We start from the raw sequence: 22,351 nt of genomic DNA, 5'->3' as shown, positions 1-22,351 counted from the left end.
TACAACTACTCAGGTAAGTAAAACTATTCAGCTAGGCCCTCTGGACAGGAGAGACAGTGGTTTAGCTTGATTCTCTTCAATTCTTGTTTGGTTTGGTTTATATGAGGCAGGGCCTTACTGAACAGTCCAGGCTAACTCAAGCTTGAGATCATCCAGCCTACTGTAGCTTCCTGAGTTTTAGGATTACAGGTATGTACTACTATGCCTGACTCTCCTCAATGTTTCTAAATGATTTTATTTGTTTGTTTTATTGTTTTAAAACAGGGTTTCTCTCTGTAGCCCCAGATGTCCTGGAACTCACTCTGTAGACCAGGCTGGTCTCCATTCAGAGATCCACCTGCCTCTGCCTCCTGAGTGCTTGGATTAAAGGTGTGTGCCATCACTCCCAGAAACTATATATTTCTCACAGAAAATTTTAGGTTTTTTTTTAAGACACTACTGGTTACCATGTTCAATCTTCCTAAATTTACAAAAACTGACCAACAAAGACTAAATAACTTACCGAAGGCCAACAGTGATGGAGACGAGGAACTTAATCTAGACTTCTGACTAAATAAAAATTTTCCACCACCACCATAGTTATCATGCTATAAATATTATCTTGTCTTCTTTTGTTGAATGTTAGTAACCTTCCTAAACTGGTTCAAGTAACAGTACCAGAAATTCATGAAATACTCTGAGTATTACAAAATAAAACACATTATTTTCTGTTGATAATATGTTGTTAAGCATATTCTTGCATTTTACCTGAGTACCTCTTTCCTAGATTTTTATCTAATTGCTTTAAAAATTTAATTTTTCCCTAAATATATGACCTGACTTTTGCCCACAATGAAGCTGCCACTTTTCTGCCCATTACAGTCTGTGTCACTTGGCAGCTTACTACTAAGGATTATGAAGTGCTATCTGTACAGTTGGAGAATTCCCCATGTGCTTGCTCAGCTTCATTTACAAACTGGCAAACAAGACTATCCTCAGTATCAATCTGAGGCTTCATATTTCTCTTTTGGGAAAATGTTCATCTTTAAAAAAATCTTGTTTTCTCTCTGTAAGGCCTTATTTCTAAAACTCGGAGGCCAGCAAGATGACTCAGTGGGTAAAGGCAGGTGCACACCACGGCACGTGTGTGCCATGGCACACTCATGGGCCACACACACAAAATGAATAAATGCAAATTTGTAATTAAAACAAAAAAAGACTTAGAAACATTACCAATTATTCACCTGGTTTCTTGTGAGCTATCTTGAGCGAACTTAGCAGCAGCAGGCAATAAGCGTTCAGCCATATCCTTTGTTCCAGATAAAATACGCTCTGGCTCCATGAATTCTACTACATCTGCTAAGTGCTGGGCTGTACACCTTCTTACTGCAATGTGCAAATGGCTGCCAAGAAAACATGACCAAATAAATGGAAGCTGAGGCGTCAACTATTCCCAACAGTTGTAAAGTTTAACAAACTCCTCAAAAATTGAACAACTTCTCATTTTGAGGGGGAGATTCCAAGGGCAGATGGTGGGTACGAAGGGACGGGGAAATGAATGGATAGAGATGCATGATGTGAAAGACACAAAGAATAATAAAAAGAATAAATTAAAAGAAGGAAAAAATTAACAACTTCTTATCAATCACCCTGGGAGGCTGATATGGCAAATGATTCACCTGAGTTCCCTCTCCCCAAGAAGATACATAAAAATGTCAATTCTTTTTCATTTATTAAGATTTACTTTACAGCCTATATTGTGATCAATTTTAGAGAAGGTTCTATGGGCTTCTGTAAAGAATATGTATTCCATACCTGTGATATGGAATAGTCTGTAGATGGTTATTAAATCCAATTGGTCTGTGTTGCTATTATTATGTTTAGTGTGTGTGTGTGTGTGTGTGTGTGTGTGTGTGTGTGTGTGTACGAGAAAGACATAGACATGCATGTGAGTGTGGCAGCACACATGTCAAAGTGCTTATGTGGAGGTCAGGAGACAACCTCAGGGGTCGGTTCTTTTCTTCCACCATGGGATCCAGCTATAGAATTCAAGTAGCCCGGCTCGGCAGCAGACACCTTTACCCAATGAGCTATCTCACTGTATGCTGAAGTTTATTTGTTGATATTTTAAGTTTGGCTGACCTATCGAAAGACTTTTGTAGGACAATGAAGTCACACACTATACTGAATCAAGACCTTTCTGGCCTTTCATTTCCTTTTAGTGTTTCTTTTCTGAAGTTAGGAGTCTCAACATTAAGTGCATTTGCTATTATAACTTCTTGATAAATTGTTCCCTTTATTAATATGTATTAATTATTATCTCTTGTGATTAGTTTTGGTTTGAACTCTATCAGGTATCAAAACAGTTACACTAGCTTGATTCTGGCTCCCATATGCTTAAAATGTTGACATCCACATTTTGCCTCTCAGTGCCTTTCTTAGTGGGGTGTGCTTCCTATAAACAGATGGATTTGGTTTTTAATTTAGTCAGCTGGTCTGCATCTTTTATTTCTATTAATTTACTTTGCGGCAGGTTTTCACTATATAGCTCTAATTAGCCAGGAACTTGCTAGGGAGACCAGGTTGATTTCTAACTCAGACATCTGCCTGCTTCTACCAAGTGCTGGGATTAAAGGTGTCCCGCCGACCCTTTTTTCTTTTGTTTTTTCAAGACAGGGTTTAGAGTTCCATTTCCCATACCAGGCTCACAGGCAGCTTCTAGCCTCCATCTTATCTTAAAGTCCCAATGTACCCAGAAGTGAAAAACATGACTGACAATAGTTTAACATATGTGATATTATTAGAAAAACAATATTATGGTTCTTTTCATGCTTAACATATAATTTTTATCATAGAGAAATTATATTTGCAAAATTTGCTTCTATCCTTCCTATGCACAGAAGCACAATTTAAGTTTTAGTTTAAGGGTATTTCAAAGTTACTTTGAACACTACCTTTGTCCTCCATTGAGAAGAGAGATGACTGCACGTGCAGGAGTTACATTATTAACCATAGCTCTCAATGCCTTGTCAACGTCTTCCCTTATGAATGTATTCGATTCTCCAGCCTTGTGCAGCAACGCTCTCACTGCAGTGTCTAGTTCTTGATCCATGCTCTTTTTCAGGTAAGTGAAAAGGTCACTTAAACACACCACAGCAGCACGGGACACTCCAGACCGTAAATTTTTCACCTAAAAACAATTTTGAAACATGAACTTTCCCCCAACATGCTGTTAGAAACACAGCAACATCACTCTGGAATGAGTTTTAACATTAAAGTACCATATCTGATTATATGAGCTCGATATGCAGACCAGGCTGGCCTTAAAGTCACAGAGATCAGCCTGCCATTGCCTCCCCAGTGCTGTGATTAAAGGCGTGCGCCACCGAACCTGGCCATGATTATGTTGTTATTATATATTCCGCAAATCAACATCAAATAACTTTTCAAATATGACAACTTAAGAATGTTCTACTTTATATACAAGTACACTCAAATCATGTAATACAGAGTTGCCTAAACAGTTTGAAAATCAAGTAAGTATGTAGGATAATTCCTAATTAAACAACCCTCAACTTATCTAAAAACATTACCTCTTGAACTACTGCAAAGTTTGTTTCATGCAGCTTTGTGTTCAACAAGTCAGAGTGAAAAGCAGCCAAGCATCGGATAAAGTTCAGTCCCTCCATCTTCTTCTCCCTATGGACAAATGACAAAACCATCTTTGAAATGGGATTTAACTAGAACAGAATCTCAAATTTCTTTTTTTTTTTTTTTTTTTTTTTTGGCAATGAGGAAACTATTTTCTTCCTTAATAGTTAGTAATCTCAAAAATCCATGTAAAGAACTTTTTTTTTTTTTTTTTTTTTTTTTTTTTTGGTTTTTCAAGACAGAGTTTCCCTGTGTAGCCCTGGCTGTCCTGGAACTTGCCCTGTAGCCCAGGTTGGCCTCATAGAGATCCTCCTGTTCCTCCCTCCTGAGTGCTGGGATTAAAGGCGTGTGCCACCAGTGCCACCATAAAGAACTGTTAATAGCAAAAACCACCCTAAGAGTCATGCCAGCCCAACAGTGTTGGTGCATGCCTTTAATCACATCACTCGGGAGACAGAGGCAGGTGGATGGATCTCCGTGAGTTCGAGGCCAGCCTGGTCTACAAAGTAAGTTCTAGGACAGCCAGGAATGTTACACAAAGAAACAAAAAAACAGACAAACAACACACACACACACACACACACACACACACACACACACACACACGCATGCAAATGTCATGCCAAGTTATTATTTCAGTAAAAGTACCATCTTCTTTCTGGAAAGTAGGAGATAATAGACGAAAGTTAAGAAAAGCAGTTGGGGGGGAAGGAGGAAGAAAACAACTACTTGTTAGTTCATTAGTAAGGAAAGAACTCAAAAGCAGTGAAAACTACCAGTTATTTCTATGGCTTGAATTTATCTTTCATTATCGGACTGAAAGGGTCAGAGGAAGTGAGTGGATACTAACAAAAGAGGTTGGGACTCAGCTGGTATTTAGGCGTAATATCAGATTTGATGGTTTTCATCTTGTAGGTATAAAGAACGTGAAGTATGGCAATACTGCTCATGTTCACTGTGTGTGTACTATCAGTGAGTATGCGTATACACCACGTGTATGTGGTAGCCAAAGGGTTTTCCGAAAGAGCTGCTAGTGCTCAACCTCTGAGCCATCTCTCCAGCCCAGATGTATTTTACTTTGAATTATGGGTATATGTGTATGTATGAACACGTGAGTGCAGGTGCCCATGGAGTCCAGAAGAGTGTTAGATCCCTTGGAGCTATAATTACACTTAACTATAACCTATCATATGGATGCTGGGAAACACAACCAAGTCTCTACAATAGCAACAAGTGTTCTAAACCACTAAGCCTCTCTCCAGCCCTAGGTATTTTAAATTCATATATTCTTTTGTCTTTTTGCTTGTGTTTTTTAGGGACAAGGAATTATACAGCCCAGGAACCTCACACTATGTAGCAGGGCCTGGCTTTACCCCCGACCTTCCTGTTTCCACCTCCCAGGCGATCTGATTACAGGCATGCATCACCTCCAGCTCTCTAACATACAACAGCAGAGTTGAATACTCACTATAGAGACATCTGTCATCTAAAAATATATGCTCTCTGGCTCTTTACAAGAAATGACAGCTAAGGAAAGACTGTCCCTGATGTACAGAATAAAGATAGCTTAGAGAACATCAGAGGAATAAAGATAGCTTAGAGAACATCAGAGGACTGAATTCCACAGTACTCCTAAAGGAAAACAGAATAAAAGAATCAGAAGGTATTACAGCAGGAAAAGAACCAAAGGACTGAGTTTTTAAGGCCAAGTGAAAAAAATTTACCAAAACGACAGACCAAGAAATGAACAGGGTAGGTTTAGCAAAATAGTGACTGTGTAGTTTTAGTGAAGTGATTCCTAACTGAAAGCCAATTAAAGAAGGTTAAGAAGGGAACATGAGAAACTGTAAAATCAATGAAATTTATGAGACTGTTCGGTTTTTGGGGAGAGGTAGACAGAAACGGGGAAATGCATAAGCTTATGGAGATTTTTTAAATTAGAGGTATATGTTATAGAATACTTGGGGTGGGGATCAATCCAACCTGGCACATGTCAAGCATGTGTGTTACCACTGAGCAACACCCTAAGATCAATGACACAGTTTGATGTTTATGAGCATAGTCTAGCAGAGGTAAAAATTCATTAGAGTGCAAGTGAATTATGACATATATAGTCTAATGCCAAAGGTTTTGCATAAGTCAAAATGAAGCTAAACTATGTCCTTATGTTATATAAATTAAAACATAACTGTTACTACATCTGGGGCAGAAATAGCTACATTAATAAGTTCAAAAGACTCAGATACCTAAGAACTAAATAATCTTCAATGATACTGTGTGTGGGGTATCAGCCCCTACCTTTTCCCCCAGGGTACTCTTGAGGAGTGAGGGATAAGAGATTTAGATAGAAGGACAGAGGGGAGAGAGACAGATGGAAACACAGGATAGCCTCGGGAGGGCCTGAATCCTTATCCACCAGCCCCTTCTGTCTCTTCTAAAAGGCTTTTTATAGGAATGCCAAGGGGTGGAGCAAAAGACCTCCCCCAGCACAGCCAAGTGCAGACCTTCCAAACACTTTATAACCACACACACGGTAAATCCATTCCCTTATGCAGCACTGCTGGGTAAAGCAAGCTCAGATCTCACTAGGAAACATCTGTGGGCTCAGACAACTATGCATAGTATTAAGAAGGGTGCTAACCTACCAGTCCTCATCAGCTAAAAGCCGTAAGGCTTCTGTTAGGGCTATTTCTGGTTTGGAAAACGGTCGTAATTCCAATGAATCCATTATCTCTGGACTATGAGTGACAGAAGATATTCTTTCTTTATATTGTGGAATGACTCCAGGAGATGCTTCACCTGAAACAAAACATTAAATAAGGCAAGAAAGAACCTTTACATAAAGGATATAAACACATCCAACTATAGGTGTTATATGAATATTTCCTCATATAACATTAGTTTATTGTTAAAGCAAATAAACAAAAACTTTTTCCAAGTTACATTTATTCCAAATCACATTTATTTAAAACTGTTTCTTTTGCCGGGCAGTGGTGGCTTATGCCTTTAATCTCAGCACTCAGGAGGCAGTGGCAGGCAGATCTCTGTGAGTCTGAGGCCAGCCTGGTCTACAGGGTAAGTTCTATGACAGCCAGGGCTGTTACACAGAGAAGCTCTGTCTTGAAAAACCAAACCAAACCAAACCAAACCAAAAAACAAACCAAAAACCCTATATCTTTTATATTAATTTTTCATATAAAATAATGGTCATATAAAATGCTGCAATATACCAACTGGAATATATGTGTAAGTAAGACTGACAATTCCAATAATGAAGACTGATACAGAACAACTGAGTTGTATCATTAGCAACATATGGATGATATACATCCAAATTATTAATAATTTCATGAGCCATAACCAGACCTAGGGTTTTTATTGTTGTTTTGGGTTTGGTTTTTTAGGACCTATCTCAACATCAATCATGCTTTATCCATTATTTATTCTAAGCAGTGGAGCTCATTAAAGCCCTTTACAGAATGGGGGTCTCTAATGTCCCACATTCTCTTCAAGGACCCTGATGCCACCACACTGTAGTAGTGACTGTGAGCAGCTTTTTCCAGAGGGTCTACTCCAGCTTCTGTCCCCTCCCAGCACAGATGCCATCCCCTGTTGGAGGTGATACTTTGGTCTTGGGATCTTCTCTTAGGAATTTGTCGCTCTGATGGAAGCATACTAAGAGCATAAAAGCTGCTTGACTGGGACGGAGGTAGCTTAAAAATAAGTATAGTTTTAAAAACAAAAGGAAGTCAATACATCTAATTTCTAAAAAACAGATACTTGTTTTACTATACAGCTATTAATTTAAAAATGAAGGTACACCACATTTATATAGAGAGAATCATCAGAGAGGAGGAAGCCTCAATTGAGAAGATGCTTCTATAATATTGGGCTGTAGGGCATGGGCAGGCTTCTGGGAATCTGGTGCCTGTAGTGTGACACCTTGCACAGCCTTGGTGCAATGGGAGGGGCTTGGACCTGCCTAGGCTCAGTGTGCTGGGCTCTGCTGACTCCCCATGGGAGACCTTGATTTGGGGGATTTGGGGATGCAGGGCGGCTTGGGAGGGAGGGCTGGGGGGTGGAAGGAGGGAGGAGGTGGGATCTGTGGATGGTATATAGAGTGAGTAGAAAATTTCTTAATAAAGAAAAATTAAAAAAAAAAATATTGGGCTGTAGGCATGTCTGTGGGGCATTTTCTTAGTGACTGATGTGGGAGGGCTCAGCTCATTATGGGTGGAGCCATCCCATGGGCTGGTGGTTCTGGCTTCCATAAGAAAGCAGGCTGAGCAAGCCAAGGTGAGAAAGCCAGTAAGTAGGACCCCTCCATGGCCTCTGCATCAGCTCCTGCCTCCAGGTTCCTGTCCTGACTTCCTTTGATGATGATCAGTAATGTGGAAGTATAAGCCAAATAAACACTTCCCACTTCCCAAATATACACTTTCCTTTTGGTCATGGTGTTTCATCACAGCAACACTAACCTTAACTAAGACATTAAGTAAGACAGATGAGTAACAAACAGTTTTCTTAGTTGGGTATGGTGGTTCAAGCCTGTATCTTCAGAACTTGGGAAGCTGAGTGAGAATTGCCACTGAGTTAAAGGCCAGCCTGGACCACAGAGTGAGATGCTGTCTAAAAATAATACAAAAGTTTACTGAGACCATGGACCATCCTTTGGGTAACACTAACCTGGAAACAGCTGTTTTTTTTAATTAAAAAAAAAAAAGTTTGTATATATGGGTGGGTAGGGGTATGTGCATGTGAGTGTAGGTGCTCCTGGAGGCCAGAGGCTTCAGACTGCCACGGACCTAAAATTAAGGTGAGCCACCTGATATGGCTGCTGAGAACCAGATTCAAATACTCTGAACTGCTGAGCTATCTCTCCAGCCCCATGGAATCTTCTTAAATAGAGATCTATCCAACTAGAACTTTGTTGTTAGAAACTATTACTGCCAATATGTTTACAACTATAAACAGAATTAAACATTTAAATTCTGGTTGATCTACATCACAATTTTCTATGTATATCCAAATGTTTAAGGAACACATGAATGACTTCAAGAAAGCAGTCATAAGTTTCAGATATCTAATGTAAAGGCTGCATTATAGACAAAATTAGTCAACATCAGTAGCAACAATGAGCACTCCTAAATTTATGATTCTTTACTGCTTGTAATTTTACTACTACTCTTAACACTGACGTAGTGGATTTTTCTGTCCTTTTAAATTTTATTTTATTTAATTTTATTTTATGAGTATTTTGTCTATACCTGTGAATGTGTGTGTGTGTGTGTGTGTGTGTGTGTGTGTGTGTGTGTGTGTGTGTGTATGTGTGTGTGTGTGAGTGCCTGCTTGCAGAGGCCAGGAAAAAAACATCAGATTCTTTGGAACTGGAGTCATAGACAGTTGTGAGCTGCTATGTGGGTGCTGGAAATGAACCAGGTCACCTAGCCAGTGCTTTTAACCACGAAGCCATCTCTCCAGCTCCTTCTCCCTGGCTTTTATAAGATTAAAACATGGTGAAATTATATGAGAACACTAATGGGTTAAATTTCACAAATGCCTATATTTAATAGGTTGTAGGGCATGTTTAGGTAGCAAATTTACATACCAACACCTTCCATCTGATTAGCTCTATGTACATAGGATTTCAAGAAGAATTCTGCACTCTTTTCATACTCTAGACCTTTTTATTTTCACTTTAAGAAAATTTTGTGCAAGATTACATTTACACATTAATTTTCTTCTATTTCTTGTTGATATGCACTTTGAACTCAATATAAATATAAGAATGATAATATAGTCCACAAAGTTTAGTTTAACAAAAGTAATTAAGAAATTACTTAATGTTTACTAAAGCTCACAAAAAATTCAATTTTTTTCCTAGTTTGTACTATACTCAAGATCTTTAAAGTGGTCTAAAGACATCACAGGAGATGGCTGTCAGTAAAGTACTTGACACATAAGCATTAGGACCTGGTTTCTATCAGGAGGGCCCATGTAAGAAGATGGGTGTGGCAGCACAGGCCTCTAATCTCAGCACTATGGAGGCAGAGAGAAAAGAATCCCCACAGCTTGGTGCAGTGGGAGGGGCTTGGACCTGCCTAGGCTCAGTGTGCTGAGCTCTGCTGACTCCCCATGGGAGACCTTGATTTGGGGGATTTGGGGATGCAGGGCGGCTTGGGAGGGAGGGCTGGTGTAGCTGATTTTGGAAGCTCCAGGTTCAGTGAAGACTCTTAACTCAAAAAACAAGGTAGAAAATGACCTAGGTGTCAACCTATAGCCTCCACAAACCCATATACAAGTACACGAAAACAAACACCTAAGTGCACACACCTGAACATGGAGACACACACACTCCAAAACCACAGAAATCATGGCACCTACTCTTCTTGCCTTAAGTGTAAAACATAGTAGTTCTCAAGGACAAACTGAATAGATGATAGTGAATTAATTTTTTTGTTTTTGTTTTTTTGTTTTTGCTTTTTTTGAGACAGGGTTTCTCTGTGTAGTTTTGGTGCCTGTCCTGGAACTTACTCTGTAGACCAGGCTGGCCTCAAACTCATAGAGATCTGCTTGGCTCTGCCTCCAGAGTGCTGGGGTTAAATTCGTGCACCACCGTCGCCTAGCATGACTTAATTTTTTAAATTACATTTATTCACATGTATACATGCCATGGTGCACATATGGAGGACAGAATATTATTTCTGAGAGTTAGTTTTCACCTTTTACCATGTGGTTCCTGGGAATCACACATAGGTCATCAGGTTTGGCAACAAGTACCTTTACCCTCTGAGCTAGCTCATCAGCCTTAGACTGACTTTTCTGATCAAGATCTAACAAAATCAACTCCACTATCTCACCTCAACTATAACAAGGGAATAGCACTTCCTAGTGAAAGAGGATTATTTCTACTGAGTACGGAAGGGTCTATTGAAGTCAATCTGGATGGGAAAACAATCTGGATATTTACATATGTAAAAAAATGAAGCCTGTTCCCAGTTCTTAAAGCTAATCAAAGGCAGAACCAAGACTTAAAAAACTGTGTCCGTCTACTGACTCCATTGTTCTCTGTTATAACTGTACCGGACCACATGCAACCACGTTATTTTAACAAACATTCACAAATTTACTTACTTTCAGATGTCATTTTCTCACTTCCTGTATGTTTTATTCGTTCCCAGGGATTCGGTTCTTTCCTTTCACAATCTTTAGCATCAAAAAGCTCTTTTTCTTCTTTTCTCTTTTGTCTCATCTTGTCATAAGTAGATTTTGCCATAGAAACTTTAGTCTGCATGAAAAAGTTGAAATATCTGTGCTGTGGAATAATCCTGTACACTGTGAAATGGTGTTCCTTTTATTGTTAATAAGCAGATTGGCTGATAGCTAGGCATCATTTTTAGGGCAGAGAGAATGCTGGGAAGAAGGGCGGAGTCTGAGGAGTCGAGAGAGATGCAGAAAGAAGCAAGATGAACATGCCGTGTTGAAAGAAGGCACCGCCATGTAGCGGAGGGAAGATAATATACATGGGTTAATTTAAAGTATAAGGGTTAGCTAGTAACAAGCCTGAGCTATCAGCCAAGCTTTTATAATTAATATTAAGCCTCTGTGTGGTGGTTATTTGGGAGCAGCTGCTGAGACACAGAGAAACTCCACCTATTGGTGCTCCAAGATGGAGCCAGAATTTCTACATAAGATTCTAAGCACATAAAAATGAAGCCAAATATAGCTTCCTGATAACAGTCTTTTCTCAAGAAGGCTCGATACTAGTGATAAACAGAAGTACTGCACATTTAGGAGGTGGCTTCCTTGGCTAGGTGCTAGCGACTAACATGGATGGTAGCTTTTTTAAGAGGCCCTGCTACCTAACACTTAAAAGGGGTTTATGAGCAGCGAGCAGCATGCTACTCAGTGACAGCATGGACCCAACAACTTCCCAGGTCTAGGGCAGTAAACATAATTCTGCCATTATCTCCACCACGAGGCTAGGCTCTCATGGAACCAAGCGGGAAGGAGCCAGTGCTATTGCCATGCACCAACACATGCACTAAGCTGAGCCATGCCAGCAGTTTAAGATTCGTCTCATTCGATCAAAAAAACAATGCAGATGCTCAGTAAAGATAGATCCAGATGGAAAAAAAACCTCTAAATGGGTTACAGTATGTTTTAAAATATACATTGGAAGAGAAAAGAAAAAGGACAGTCATAGATTAAAAAATAGTTTAAAAATAATAAAGTCCTTAAAAAGAAATAGAGTAATTAAAAAATACAATAAGCCACATAAAGATGGGAAATACACAGAAAGTCTGGATTGTGTTGTCTTTAGATTTTCTGATTGCTAATGAAGAAACGACAGCTACTAAGACATACTGGATTATGAAAACTGTTGGATTAAATTAACTTATATATTTTAAAAATGTCTTGACTTCAAAAAGGAAGTCAAAAGATATGTTGCTTTGGGGAAGAGGTTATGCTTTTATTTCCACAGGAGATGAGAGGCTGGAGATTCGTTCCAGGTTGATATGGATCAGGATTGATCAGGGAAGACCCCCTGAAAACCCTGGCTACACGCACAAAGAAATAAACCTAGAAGAACTACAAGACATGTGACGTATATTTTACCTGCTCAAACATAAAACAAAAAGTCATCTTTGGTGACTTGTGTACAGATATGCATGTTACCTTTAAAAGTTTATGTATTTTCAGAGCAAGGGGACCAGACACCAACAAAAATGGATGGCCCACGTGATCCAGCACCCAGAACAGCCTCACTCTTTATCTACAGAGCTGCCTCCTCATTTGATTAAAATTTTAGGTAATTGAAATTTCTGACTTTCAATCACTTAAATGTTGATAAATATATTTCATGCTAAACCTGTGCTTTATATACTACGGTTGTGAGTGTATATATTCAGTAACAGACCGATACTCTTAAGCATGAATTTAATTGGATATTAGCACTATATAATTCTTTCAGATTTTAGGAGTTCTAAAATAAGGATTAAAAAGCATGTAGTTGGTCCAGGATCAAATATGTAAAGAGTGTGCTGTCCAAGTTTGCTGTTCAAGTGGTGGTGAAGTACTGTTCAAGTGCACTCCTTTAATCCCAGCATTTAGGAGGCAGGCGGATCTCTGTGAGTTCAAGGACAGCCTGATCTACAAAGAGAGTTCCAGGACAGCCAGAGCTGTTACACAGAGAAACCCTGTCTCAGAAAAATTAAAAAGAGTGTGCTCTTCAAGTTTGCTGTTCAAGCTTGCTGAACTTAAAACCCTACAACACAGGTAAAGCCAGGTATTGTACTATACACCTATTAACTCCAGTTCTCCTACAGCAAGATGGGAAGTAGAGATAGTAGAATTCCCAGAAGCTTGTGCAAGAGCTAGCCTGGCTTACACTGCAGTGACAGAGATGCTCCTTAAAATAAGGTGGAAGTTGTAGACCAACACAAAGTTATGTCCTTAATTACACACACACACACACACACACACACACACACACAAAGTTGTTAATTAAAAGATGTTTACTATCCCACATCTCATATAAAGAAAATAATGACATAGCTAAAGATTAGTAGAGAACCTTACATCTTTGTCATTTTCAACATCAAGATATGATGGCGTATTTTGCTGGACTGCTCTTCCATAAATCCCTGATGGTGGTTCAATACTTGGTTTCACTGAAAATGTATCCTCATGTTCCACAGAGGATATCACTGGTTGGTTGCAAGTTGCTGGTGCTGAATTTGGATTTCCAAATACCCCTGCAATCAACCAAACATCAAGCAGTTATTGTTTCTGTAATGCACTCTAGATAAAAAATTTTAAAGTTTTTCATTTAAGAAGCAAACAATACTTTGTGAAACACATGTTAAATAATCATGAAATGTACAAATATCCTACCCATGCAAGAAGATAGCTGTTCAGGAAGATATAGGTCAACCTTGCATTTTTAAGTGAGGTTCAAGGGAAGACTCATAAGACTGTTGTGACTTGGTATTTAAGTTGATTATTAAGAGCACGACTTTGAACTGGGATTTGTTTTTTTTTTTTTTTTTTTTTTTTTGGTTTTTCGAGACAGGGTTTCTCTGCGTAGCTTTGCGCCTTTCCTGGAGCTCACTTGGTAGCCCAGGCTGGCCTCGAACTCACAGAGATCCGCCTGGCTCTGCCTCCCGAGTGCTGGGATTAAAGGCGTGCGCCACCACCGCCCGGCTAAACTGGGATTTGTTTAGATATACAAGGAAGAAATGGAAGCAGATAGAAATCCTGAGGTAGAGACATTTATATGCAATGCTAGACAAGTAAAAATATGTCCATGAATACAAGATATGGTGGTCTGAATGAGAATGGCCCCCACTGGCTTATAATTTTTAATGCTTGCTTACCAGGGAGTGTTGCTACTTGAAAGGATTAGGAGATGTGGCCTTGTTGGAGGAAGTGTGTCACTGGGGGAGTGATGTCAGATTTAAAAAGCCCATGCCAAGCCCAGAGTCTCTTTCTTCCTCCTGCCTACAGTTCAGGATATAGAACTCTCAGCTCTTTCTTCAGCACCATGTATGCTTGCATGCCGCCATGCTTGCTGCCATGATAATGGACTAAACCACTGAAACTGTAAGCCAGTCCCAATGAAATGTTTTCCTTTGTAAGAGCTGCTTTGAGCATGGTGTCTCTTCACAGCAATAGAACACTGACCAAGACACAATAGAAATTGAAATTATATGTGGTAAATTTTCAAGGACTGTTCTAGAGGTAATTTGAGGAGGGTATTTAATGAGGTTATCAAGCAAATTATTTTCAACAAAATCTATTTCATAATACCGAACAAAAAGATGCATTCCTAACTTGATATGCCATGTTTGGCTGATATCCCTGGGAGGCCTGCCCTTCTCTGAAGGGAAACAGAGGAGGAGTGGATTGGGGGAGAAGAGGAGGTGGGAGGGGGACTGGGAAGAGAGGAAGGAGGGGAAGCTGTGGTCAGCATGTAATATATGAGAGAAGAAACTAAGTAAATAAATAAATAAATAAATAAAAAGGTGCCTTCCTTGCTGTGGAGCGTTCACTTCCCTCTGCTTCCTGCACCCCCATGACGGAAGTGTGAAGCACTGCCTACACTCACCCAAACACCACAACCCAAGCGGGCACAGAACTTGGCAGCATAATCCACATGGTAATTTTGCATGCAGGCAAAAAGTAAGAGATAAAGGGCCATGAAAATTTGCGTCAGGATTCCAGAAAATTATGGTGTCCAGGCAATGTGCGACAGGAATAGGTGCCATGCAAGGGGGTCCTTGAGAGGTTACTGAGTAAAACTGTGTTCCCTATAGTCTCAGGCACTCGAACACTTGGTCCCCACTTGGTGAGACTACTTGGGGAGGTTTTGGAGGTATGGCCTTGCTGGACAAGTACGCCACTAGGAGGCCCAGCTTGGAGGCTTCACAGCCTTGCCCTACTTGCAGTTTGCTGTCTCTGCTTCCTGCTCCTACCACCATGCCTGCCACTTGCTGGCACGCCTTCCTACCATGATGGAATGCTATCTTCCATGGTCTCTGATTCAGTTTCTGCCTCTAGGCTCCTCCTAGAGTTCCTGCTTGGCTTCTCTTCATGGTGGATGGTAAGCTGTAAGTCACATAAACCCTCTCTTCTCCCAAGTTAGTTTGATCACAGCAGTAGGTACTGTGGAACAGACAGGCTAGGAACATGAACACTAATTGGCAATGAAGACTCTATAGAGTGTTAGAGATCACAGGACCATGGGATAGTTTTTGAGGAAGTTGTATGCATAGAGCAGAGCTGGCCCAAGAGGAGGGCACTGTGCTGCAGGGGGTGGAGTTGGAAAGATACTGTCAGCACAAGTCACCGACCTATCACAAGATACATATCACAAGACACAAAGCTGTGTGGTTCGGTCCCATCTTCCCTTGGCTTCATTCCTCCCTTTGGATGGGAAAGTTTACTTTGTGCTACTGTATACTGAAGTAAGCAACTGGGTTTTTATCTTATTTTTTTATTTACCTGGGGTTTATACTAACAGACTGCCTTCAGGCTCAGAAGAGATTCTGGACTTTTTAATGGTGGGACAATGGACCTTTGGAAGTTGGAATAAACAGATTTGTATTATGAGACGATCACGAACCTATCGGGCCAAAGGTGGAATGTTATGATTTAAAGTGATGTGTCTGAATGTCAAACTGACAAGGGGTGGGCTTGTGATAGTTAAATCTATTTGACTGAAACTGGAATCATCTTGGAAACACCACCTCTGGGCTTGTCAATGAAGGCATGTCCAGAGAAGTTGAACTGAGGGATGATGCACCATGAAGGTGAGTGGGCTCAGGTCCTACACTGAACGGGAAGCACAAAGTAAGCTGGGCACGAGCATTTATCTCTCTGCTTTCCTCACTGCAGATGCCCTGTGAGCAGCGAGCTCACGCTGTCGCCATTATGACCTTCCCAGCACGATGCACTAGATTCTCTCAAATCAGGGGCCAAATTCAACTCTTCATCCCTTAGGTCACTTTTTGTGAGGCATCTTGTTACAGTCATGAGAAAAGTAACTAAGACAGCATTTATCTTAAGGAAAAAGAAAATAATATTTAAAGATACTTAAACGAATTACGCTTCTTCAAAGTCCCCTTGCATCTCTGAAATATATAACAATGGTTCACTCTGATTTTTCATTAGAAATAATAAATTCCACATTAAGTTCTATTAATTATGTTACACTGATAAAAGCTGATATTTGACTTTAATACAATTATCATAATTATCCTTTTTTTTTTTTTTTTGGTTTTTCGAGACAGGGTTTCTCTGTGTAGCTTTGCGCCTTTCCTGGAGCTCACTTGGTAGCCCAGGCTGGCCTCGAACTCACAGAGATCCGCCTGGCTCTGCCTCCCGAGTGCTGGGATTAAAGGCGTGCGCCACCAACGCCCGGCCTCATAATTATCCTTAAACTGTCTTATAAGTATCTAACTACTTTTTGAAAGTTACTAACATGAACATCCCATAGTTTCATTAAAAGGCAGAAGTATGAAATTAAGTATTCATTTTTAATTATTTCGATTTAATATTGATAATTGTTGCTTATGTGCAATGAGTGCATAAAGTTAAAAGCTAGACAACTTTGAAATACCTTTTCCAACAATTACTACTGAGTCTTCTGATAAGGTATTTGTAGATGTGAAATCAAAACTGGCAATCTGCTGTAAATTTGATGACCTTGTAAATCCTAAAAAAGAAAGAAAAAGGATGAAAAAAAAAGAAACAAAGGCAAAAAGGCACATTTAAAAACACTCAATTTAAGTATAGTTTAGGATATTATGTAGCCTTTTGAAATTAGAAATTTATTTCATAACAAATACAAACCAATTAATTCAATGAATATTTAAAATTAGAATACCCACTATACACTAGCTACCACAGAGATCAACAGCAAAAAGAAGAACCTTCCGTCTCTTAAGGAGTTTACACAGGCTAGGGTTGAAGATGAGAGAAACATACAATCACATAATCATAAAGTGATCAGCAGAGAGCAAAACGGTGAAAGTGGAAGAGAGACTGTCATGCCCATGAACAGATGAGGTCAATCTCAGGCAAAGTACTTTTCTAGCTAAACTGGGTTACTCCCACACACAAGTAAGTACACATCCTAATACTTGACTGCCTCCCCGTCCGTGACTTAAGATGACAGAAGGAATGAAGCACAGAGGTTGTCCCCCCTTTTCCTTTTTGTCAGTTTTCTGAGGCAGGGTCTTGCTGTAGCCCATAGTAGCCTCAAATGTCCACATGTCCTGCCTCTCCCTCCCGAGTGCTGAGTGTGCAGGTGTGCACCACCACGCTCAGGTGAAAGATTGATCTTGCAGGCTCACAGCTGTCACATTAAATATCAAAAAACAAAACGGCAGCTCTTTGCTTATTGGAACTCACAATGTACCCCAGGCTAGCCTTAAACTCAGGGTAATCCTCCAACCACAAGCTCCCAAATGCTGAGACTACAAGTAGGAACTACTTTGCTGGCTGAGGCACTTGCTTTAAAGGCAGCTACCATAGAGTAACTTGGGAAATGGACAAAGCACTCACCTGATATCCTGTTCACTACTGCAGTCTTAAAATACAACAGTTAACAATGGCTCATGACAACTAGAAGTTCTAGCATAAGGAAGGTACTCTCTTATTGCCACATCTTGGTTAACAACTACATAGACAATTTCTTCACATGGTTGTTCTCACTATGTGAGTGATGAAATGTCTTCTAAAAAATCTGTTTGTATGTACCTGTGTATGTTTCTTGGGGTGAAGCCCAGGGATACCTAGTTTTAACTAATGTTTAGTCCTTTGCATTGGCTCCTTTAGACAAGAGTATAGACCATGAACCCTAAAAAGTTATTTCAGAAATAACCTTTCAGTAGAATGGTAACTTAAAAACCTTAAAGTTAAAAATTCTTAGTTATATCTTTTTCTTGATATGTTTAGAAGATTCTGACTTAGATACATTGAATTTTAAAAATTAATTTGTCATGAAATTTACAAACCTTTTGTATGCTTATATCTTGGGTGTTCCTTATTTTGTATTTTTAAAGCACTAGGTGAAATGTCATGTGACCTATCATCTTCAAAATCACCACATCCAAACCCATAGTTCATACGTTGACCAATTATGCTTACACTGGATGTTGTAATCCCTATAAAATAAAATACATATTTATTTGAATAATTTAAGTAATATTTACAACAGGAGCATATCTCTCCTCTAAATCTATTTTGCTAGCTACCCTTTTGAAAAGATCAGTAACATAATATTAAAAATAATGTTAGTAATTTTTAAAGTTTTAACATATTTTAAACTATGTAACTTTCAATTAAATAAAAAATGTAATGTTTGAAATAATTGTATGTTAAAGTTGATGAGGAGACAGATATTTGTAATCCTAGCATCCAAGAACTGGAGATGGGAGGATCACAAGGCTGAAATCAGCCTAGGCTGCATACAAGTTCAAGGACAACCAGGGCTACAAAAAAACAAATCAAGACCTTAACTGATTAAATTAATAAATAACATCCTTAACTTTTCACAAAAAAAGAAGAAAATTACCAATGTTAAAACAGTGGATCAAGGGGGCTATGTTCTTCACACCTTTCTCTTCGGCTCCCATGTGATGGGTGTATAGTGGTTTGCTAATTAGGCAGTACACTTCACATAAGAAGTCTGTATCTGGAATCATGTTCAGCAGACTAGGTTTCTGCCCTGCTACTTAACTGCTGAGAGATCCTGGTATGACATTGAATGTGTGTAAAATGGGAAGAAGAGTAGACACTTGACCAGAACTGTCACATGAGTTCAATGCAGGAAATACAGAGCTAGACATAGTGGTGTGTGCTTTAAAAGTACTAGTGCCTGGGAGGCTGAGGCAGGAGGAGCACCATGAGTTTGAGGTCAGCACAGGCTATATGATAAGTTCAAGGTCAGCCTGGTCTACAGAATGAGCCCTTGTTTTAGATCCCCTACATCTTCAATAAGAAGGAAAAAGAAAAGAAAAAAAGAAAGAGCAAATACACATAAAGAACTTAGTATACTGCCTAGCATATTGCAAATATTCAAATAGTATTTTATCTCTAATAAAAAATAAAATAAAATACTATTGTGTATGTCCCTTTAACAAGTAACAAAGAAGTTAGTCCACATTTGAATGTTATTATTGTCCATGTTATACTAATACTTTACCACTACTGGAGCTACATAATGTTGACTACAGAAAAAGCCCTATTCAGCACATTTTCATTGCTGCCCATTTTTATACAGAGCTACATTATAAACCAGCAAGCAGGGCTGGAGAGATGGCTCAGAGGTTAAGAGCACTGACTGCTCTTCCAGAGGTCCTGAGTTCAATTCCCAGCAACCACATGGTGGCTCACAACCATCTATAACGAGATCTGGTGCCCTCTTCTGGCCTGCAGTCATACATGCTGTATACATAATAAATAAATCTTTAAAAAAATAAAAATAAAAATAAACCAGCAAGCAATAATAATATACTTCATTTTTAATAACACAATACTTGGAGCTGGAGAGATGGCTCAGAGGTTAAGAGCACTGGGTGCTCTTCCAAAGGACCCAGGTTCAAGTCTCTGCACCCACATGGCAGCTCACAACTGTTTATACTCCAGTTCCAGGGGATCCAACACCCTCACACAGACATACATATAAGCAAAGCACCAATGCACAGAAAATAAAAATAAGTCATTAATAGTGCAATACTTTAATGGAAACAAAATAGTTGGAAAAGCGCTAGCTGTTGGAAGCTGGGCTAGAAAAACAGTAGACAAAAGCTTTCAGCTAAATCTACCGAGTTTAAAGAAATATCTCTTGTAAGTGCTTACACATACATGGCCCTAGGTTAGATCTCCAGTACCACATAAGATTGGCATGGTGGCACATGCCAGTAATACTAACACTTGTGAGGTAGAGGCAGGAGGGACAAATGTTCAAGGCCATCCTCACTTACAGCAAGTCAAGACCATCTGGCTACATGAGACCTTCTCTCAAAAAAATAAAACTAAAACCTCATTTGAAATGATACTAGTCTTACAGAAGGAACTGATTCTTTAAATTCTTAGTTTTAACAATTAATCTAGATATTGGATATTGGTGGAAGATATTGGCTTTAGGTGGAAATGTTTCTACTAATATTTGACAGAAACAATGTAAGAAAATCATTTAGGAAATGCAGTGCTATTTACAATACTGTAAAAATATATGAGGAAACATTCACTGGAAACATCTGTAGTAAAGACATGCTGTCTTTATCATTTTTATACCATTTCTGCATTGAACTTCGTTCACGTGCACGTAAACAAATAATAATCAACTAGTAACAGCTAGTAGTGCCTAGATGAACATATGTTTTTACTTGTCTTCTGTGATACCCAGTGTTCTCAAACTATGTTGTATATTAGAATTATTAAGCGAGCTCTCAAAATGGTGACAGTCAGGTTTCAATGCATTTCTATTAAATAAAAATATCTTTTCCTCCCTGCTTTTTTGAGACAGGGCTTCTCTCTGTAGCTCTGGCTATCTTGTAACTCACTCTGTAGACTAGGCTGACTTTGAACTCACAGAGATCCTCCTGCCTCTGCCTCCTGAGTGCTGGAATTAAAGGCATACACTACCATTTCCTGGTTAAATAAAATATCTTGTGGAGGAACCTGGCATAGGGAAATCAATGACTGAGTCAAGTAAATATTTCTTTCAAAACTAGAGCCATATTTACTCTCATTAGAATGGCCTTCTAATGAGTTGTGGTTAGTTGTAAATTAGTAAGTATAAAAACTAAATCTAATAAAAGAAAAAAAAGAAAAAAATAAATCTAAAATGCATTTCCTATATTACAGATCAACCATATTTTTTATAAAGCATATTTACAAAAACAAGATACCTGTACTGGGACTCTGTTCAGCAGCATGGGAGACTTTCTTTGCAGAAGACAGTCTTGTTGAGCAAGGTTTTGATCCAAATGTTGGAAATATGTCTGACCTAATGAAACAAAGTAATTTCAATAAACATTTACAATTCAGAGCTGTATAACATTTATATCACTCTTTGTATATTCTTTTCATTAACACATTAGGATACTAGATAAGCACAAAAACAAGAATGAAAAATTATGGCTAAAAACCCCACAGTTCTGCTTTGATTTTGAGACTAAGTCTCACTATGTAGTCTTGGCTGTATTAGAACTTACTATAAAGACGCACAGAGATCTGTTTGCCTCTGCCTCCTAAGTGATGGAATTAAATTTGTATACCACTATGCCTGGCCTAGCTAAAAGTGATTTTTACTGCCTGAGTCGTAAAAGAAGCAGATCCAAATCATTTCCTAAAACACTATATACATGTAATCTATTGTTATACAGACAGAAATAGAGACAACACTGTATTATGAACAGGAGCAACAACTGAGTTTGTAAATGCCACTTTCTAAAAACTATTCTTTGCTCTACCATCCATATATTATGAAGGCCCACAGGCCTTGCTTAACAAACAAGGGGGGGCGGGAGGGGGAGAACAAGGGAATCCGTGGCTGATATGTAAAATTAAATTAAATTATAAAATAAAATAAAAAAGAATATTAAATCTTTTTTTTTTTTCTCGAGACAGGGTTTCTCTGTGTAGCTTTGCGCCTTTCCTGGAGCTCACTTGGTAGCCCAGGCTGGCCTCAAACTCACAGAGATCCACCTGGCTCTGCCTCCCGAGTGCTGGGATTAAAGGCGTGCGCCACCAACACCCGGCTAAGAATATTAAATCTTAATGCAAAGATATCTAGTAATGTTATAATACAATGAATAACCGACATTTTACAAAGCACCACAACTGACTAGCTAGTTACCATGTACATATTCCAATATCCTTAGTAAGAAATCAACTTTAAGTAATTAAACTTTTTAGTATTTATTCTGTATACACAAAAAAAGTGTATATGTGTGTGTAAGTACATGTGTGCAGCATGTGAAGGTCAGAAATTGTTTCTTTCCTTCTGCCATGTGGGTCCTGAGCTCAAACTCAGGGCATCAGGCTTGATGGTGGTAAGCACCTCTACGGAGAGAACTATCTGGATGGCTTACTTTCAAGCTCTGGAAAGAGCCATTTCTCTAGACTACTAGAAGAGTCCAATCATCCTGAGTATACTTTAGCTGGAGGAAAGAAAAAAAATCTTCATTCTAAAAGGACAGTTTGC

The 22,351-nt window shown here is 39.1% G+C and overlaps 1 protein-coding gene across 3 annotated transcripts in view; it reads right to left on the bottom strand.

The window, feature by feature from the left end:
* Positions 1-22,351, bottom strand: part of Togaram1 (TOG array regulator of axonemal microtubules 1) — a 66,225-nt gene that overhangs the window by 15,764 nt on the left and 28,110 nt on the right. The window contains exons 7-15 of one of the 3 annotated variants that reach the window (XM_037210566.1): positions 21,054-21,151; positions 18,153-18,302; positions 16,754-16,849; positions 13,213-13,388; positions 10,765-10,918; positions 6,276-6,429; positions 3,573-3,678; positions 2,934-3,169; positions 1,213-1,382 (exon numbers count right to left, since the gene is read on the bottom strand). In XM_037210566.1, the coding sequence (XP_037066461.1) occupies positions 1,220-1,382; positions 2,934-3,169; positions 3,573-3,678; positions 6,276-6,429; positions 10,765-10,918; positions 13,213-13,388; positions 16,754-16,849; positions 18,153-18,302; positions 21,054-21,151 (1,333 nt within the window). In that variant the 3' untranslated portion in view covers positions 1,213-1,219. The remainder of the gene's footprint in view (positions 1-1,212; positions 1,383-2,933; positions 3,170-3,572; positions 3,679-6,275; positions 6,430-10,764; positions 10,919-13,212; positions 13,389-16,753; positions 16,850-18,152; positions 18,303-21,053; positions 21,152-22,351) is intronic. The other 2 variants (XM_028858997.1, XM_028859006.2) reach the window with 2 other exon arrangements.

This window comes from Peromyscus leucopus, chromosome 14 (genome assembly GCF_004664715.2).
Source record: "Peromyscus leucopus breed LL Stock chromosome 14, UCI_PerLeu_2.1, whole genome shotgun sequence".
Taxonomy (NCBI): Eukaryota; Metazoa; Chordata; class Mammalia; order Rodentia; family Cricetidae; genus Peromyscus; species Peromyscus leucopus.
The sequence above is the reverse complement of the archived record's forward strand: the minus strand, read 5'-3'. Positions and strand labels throughout refer to the sequence as shown.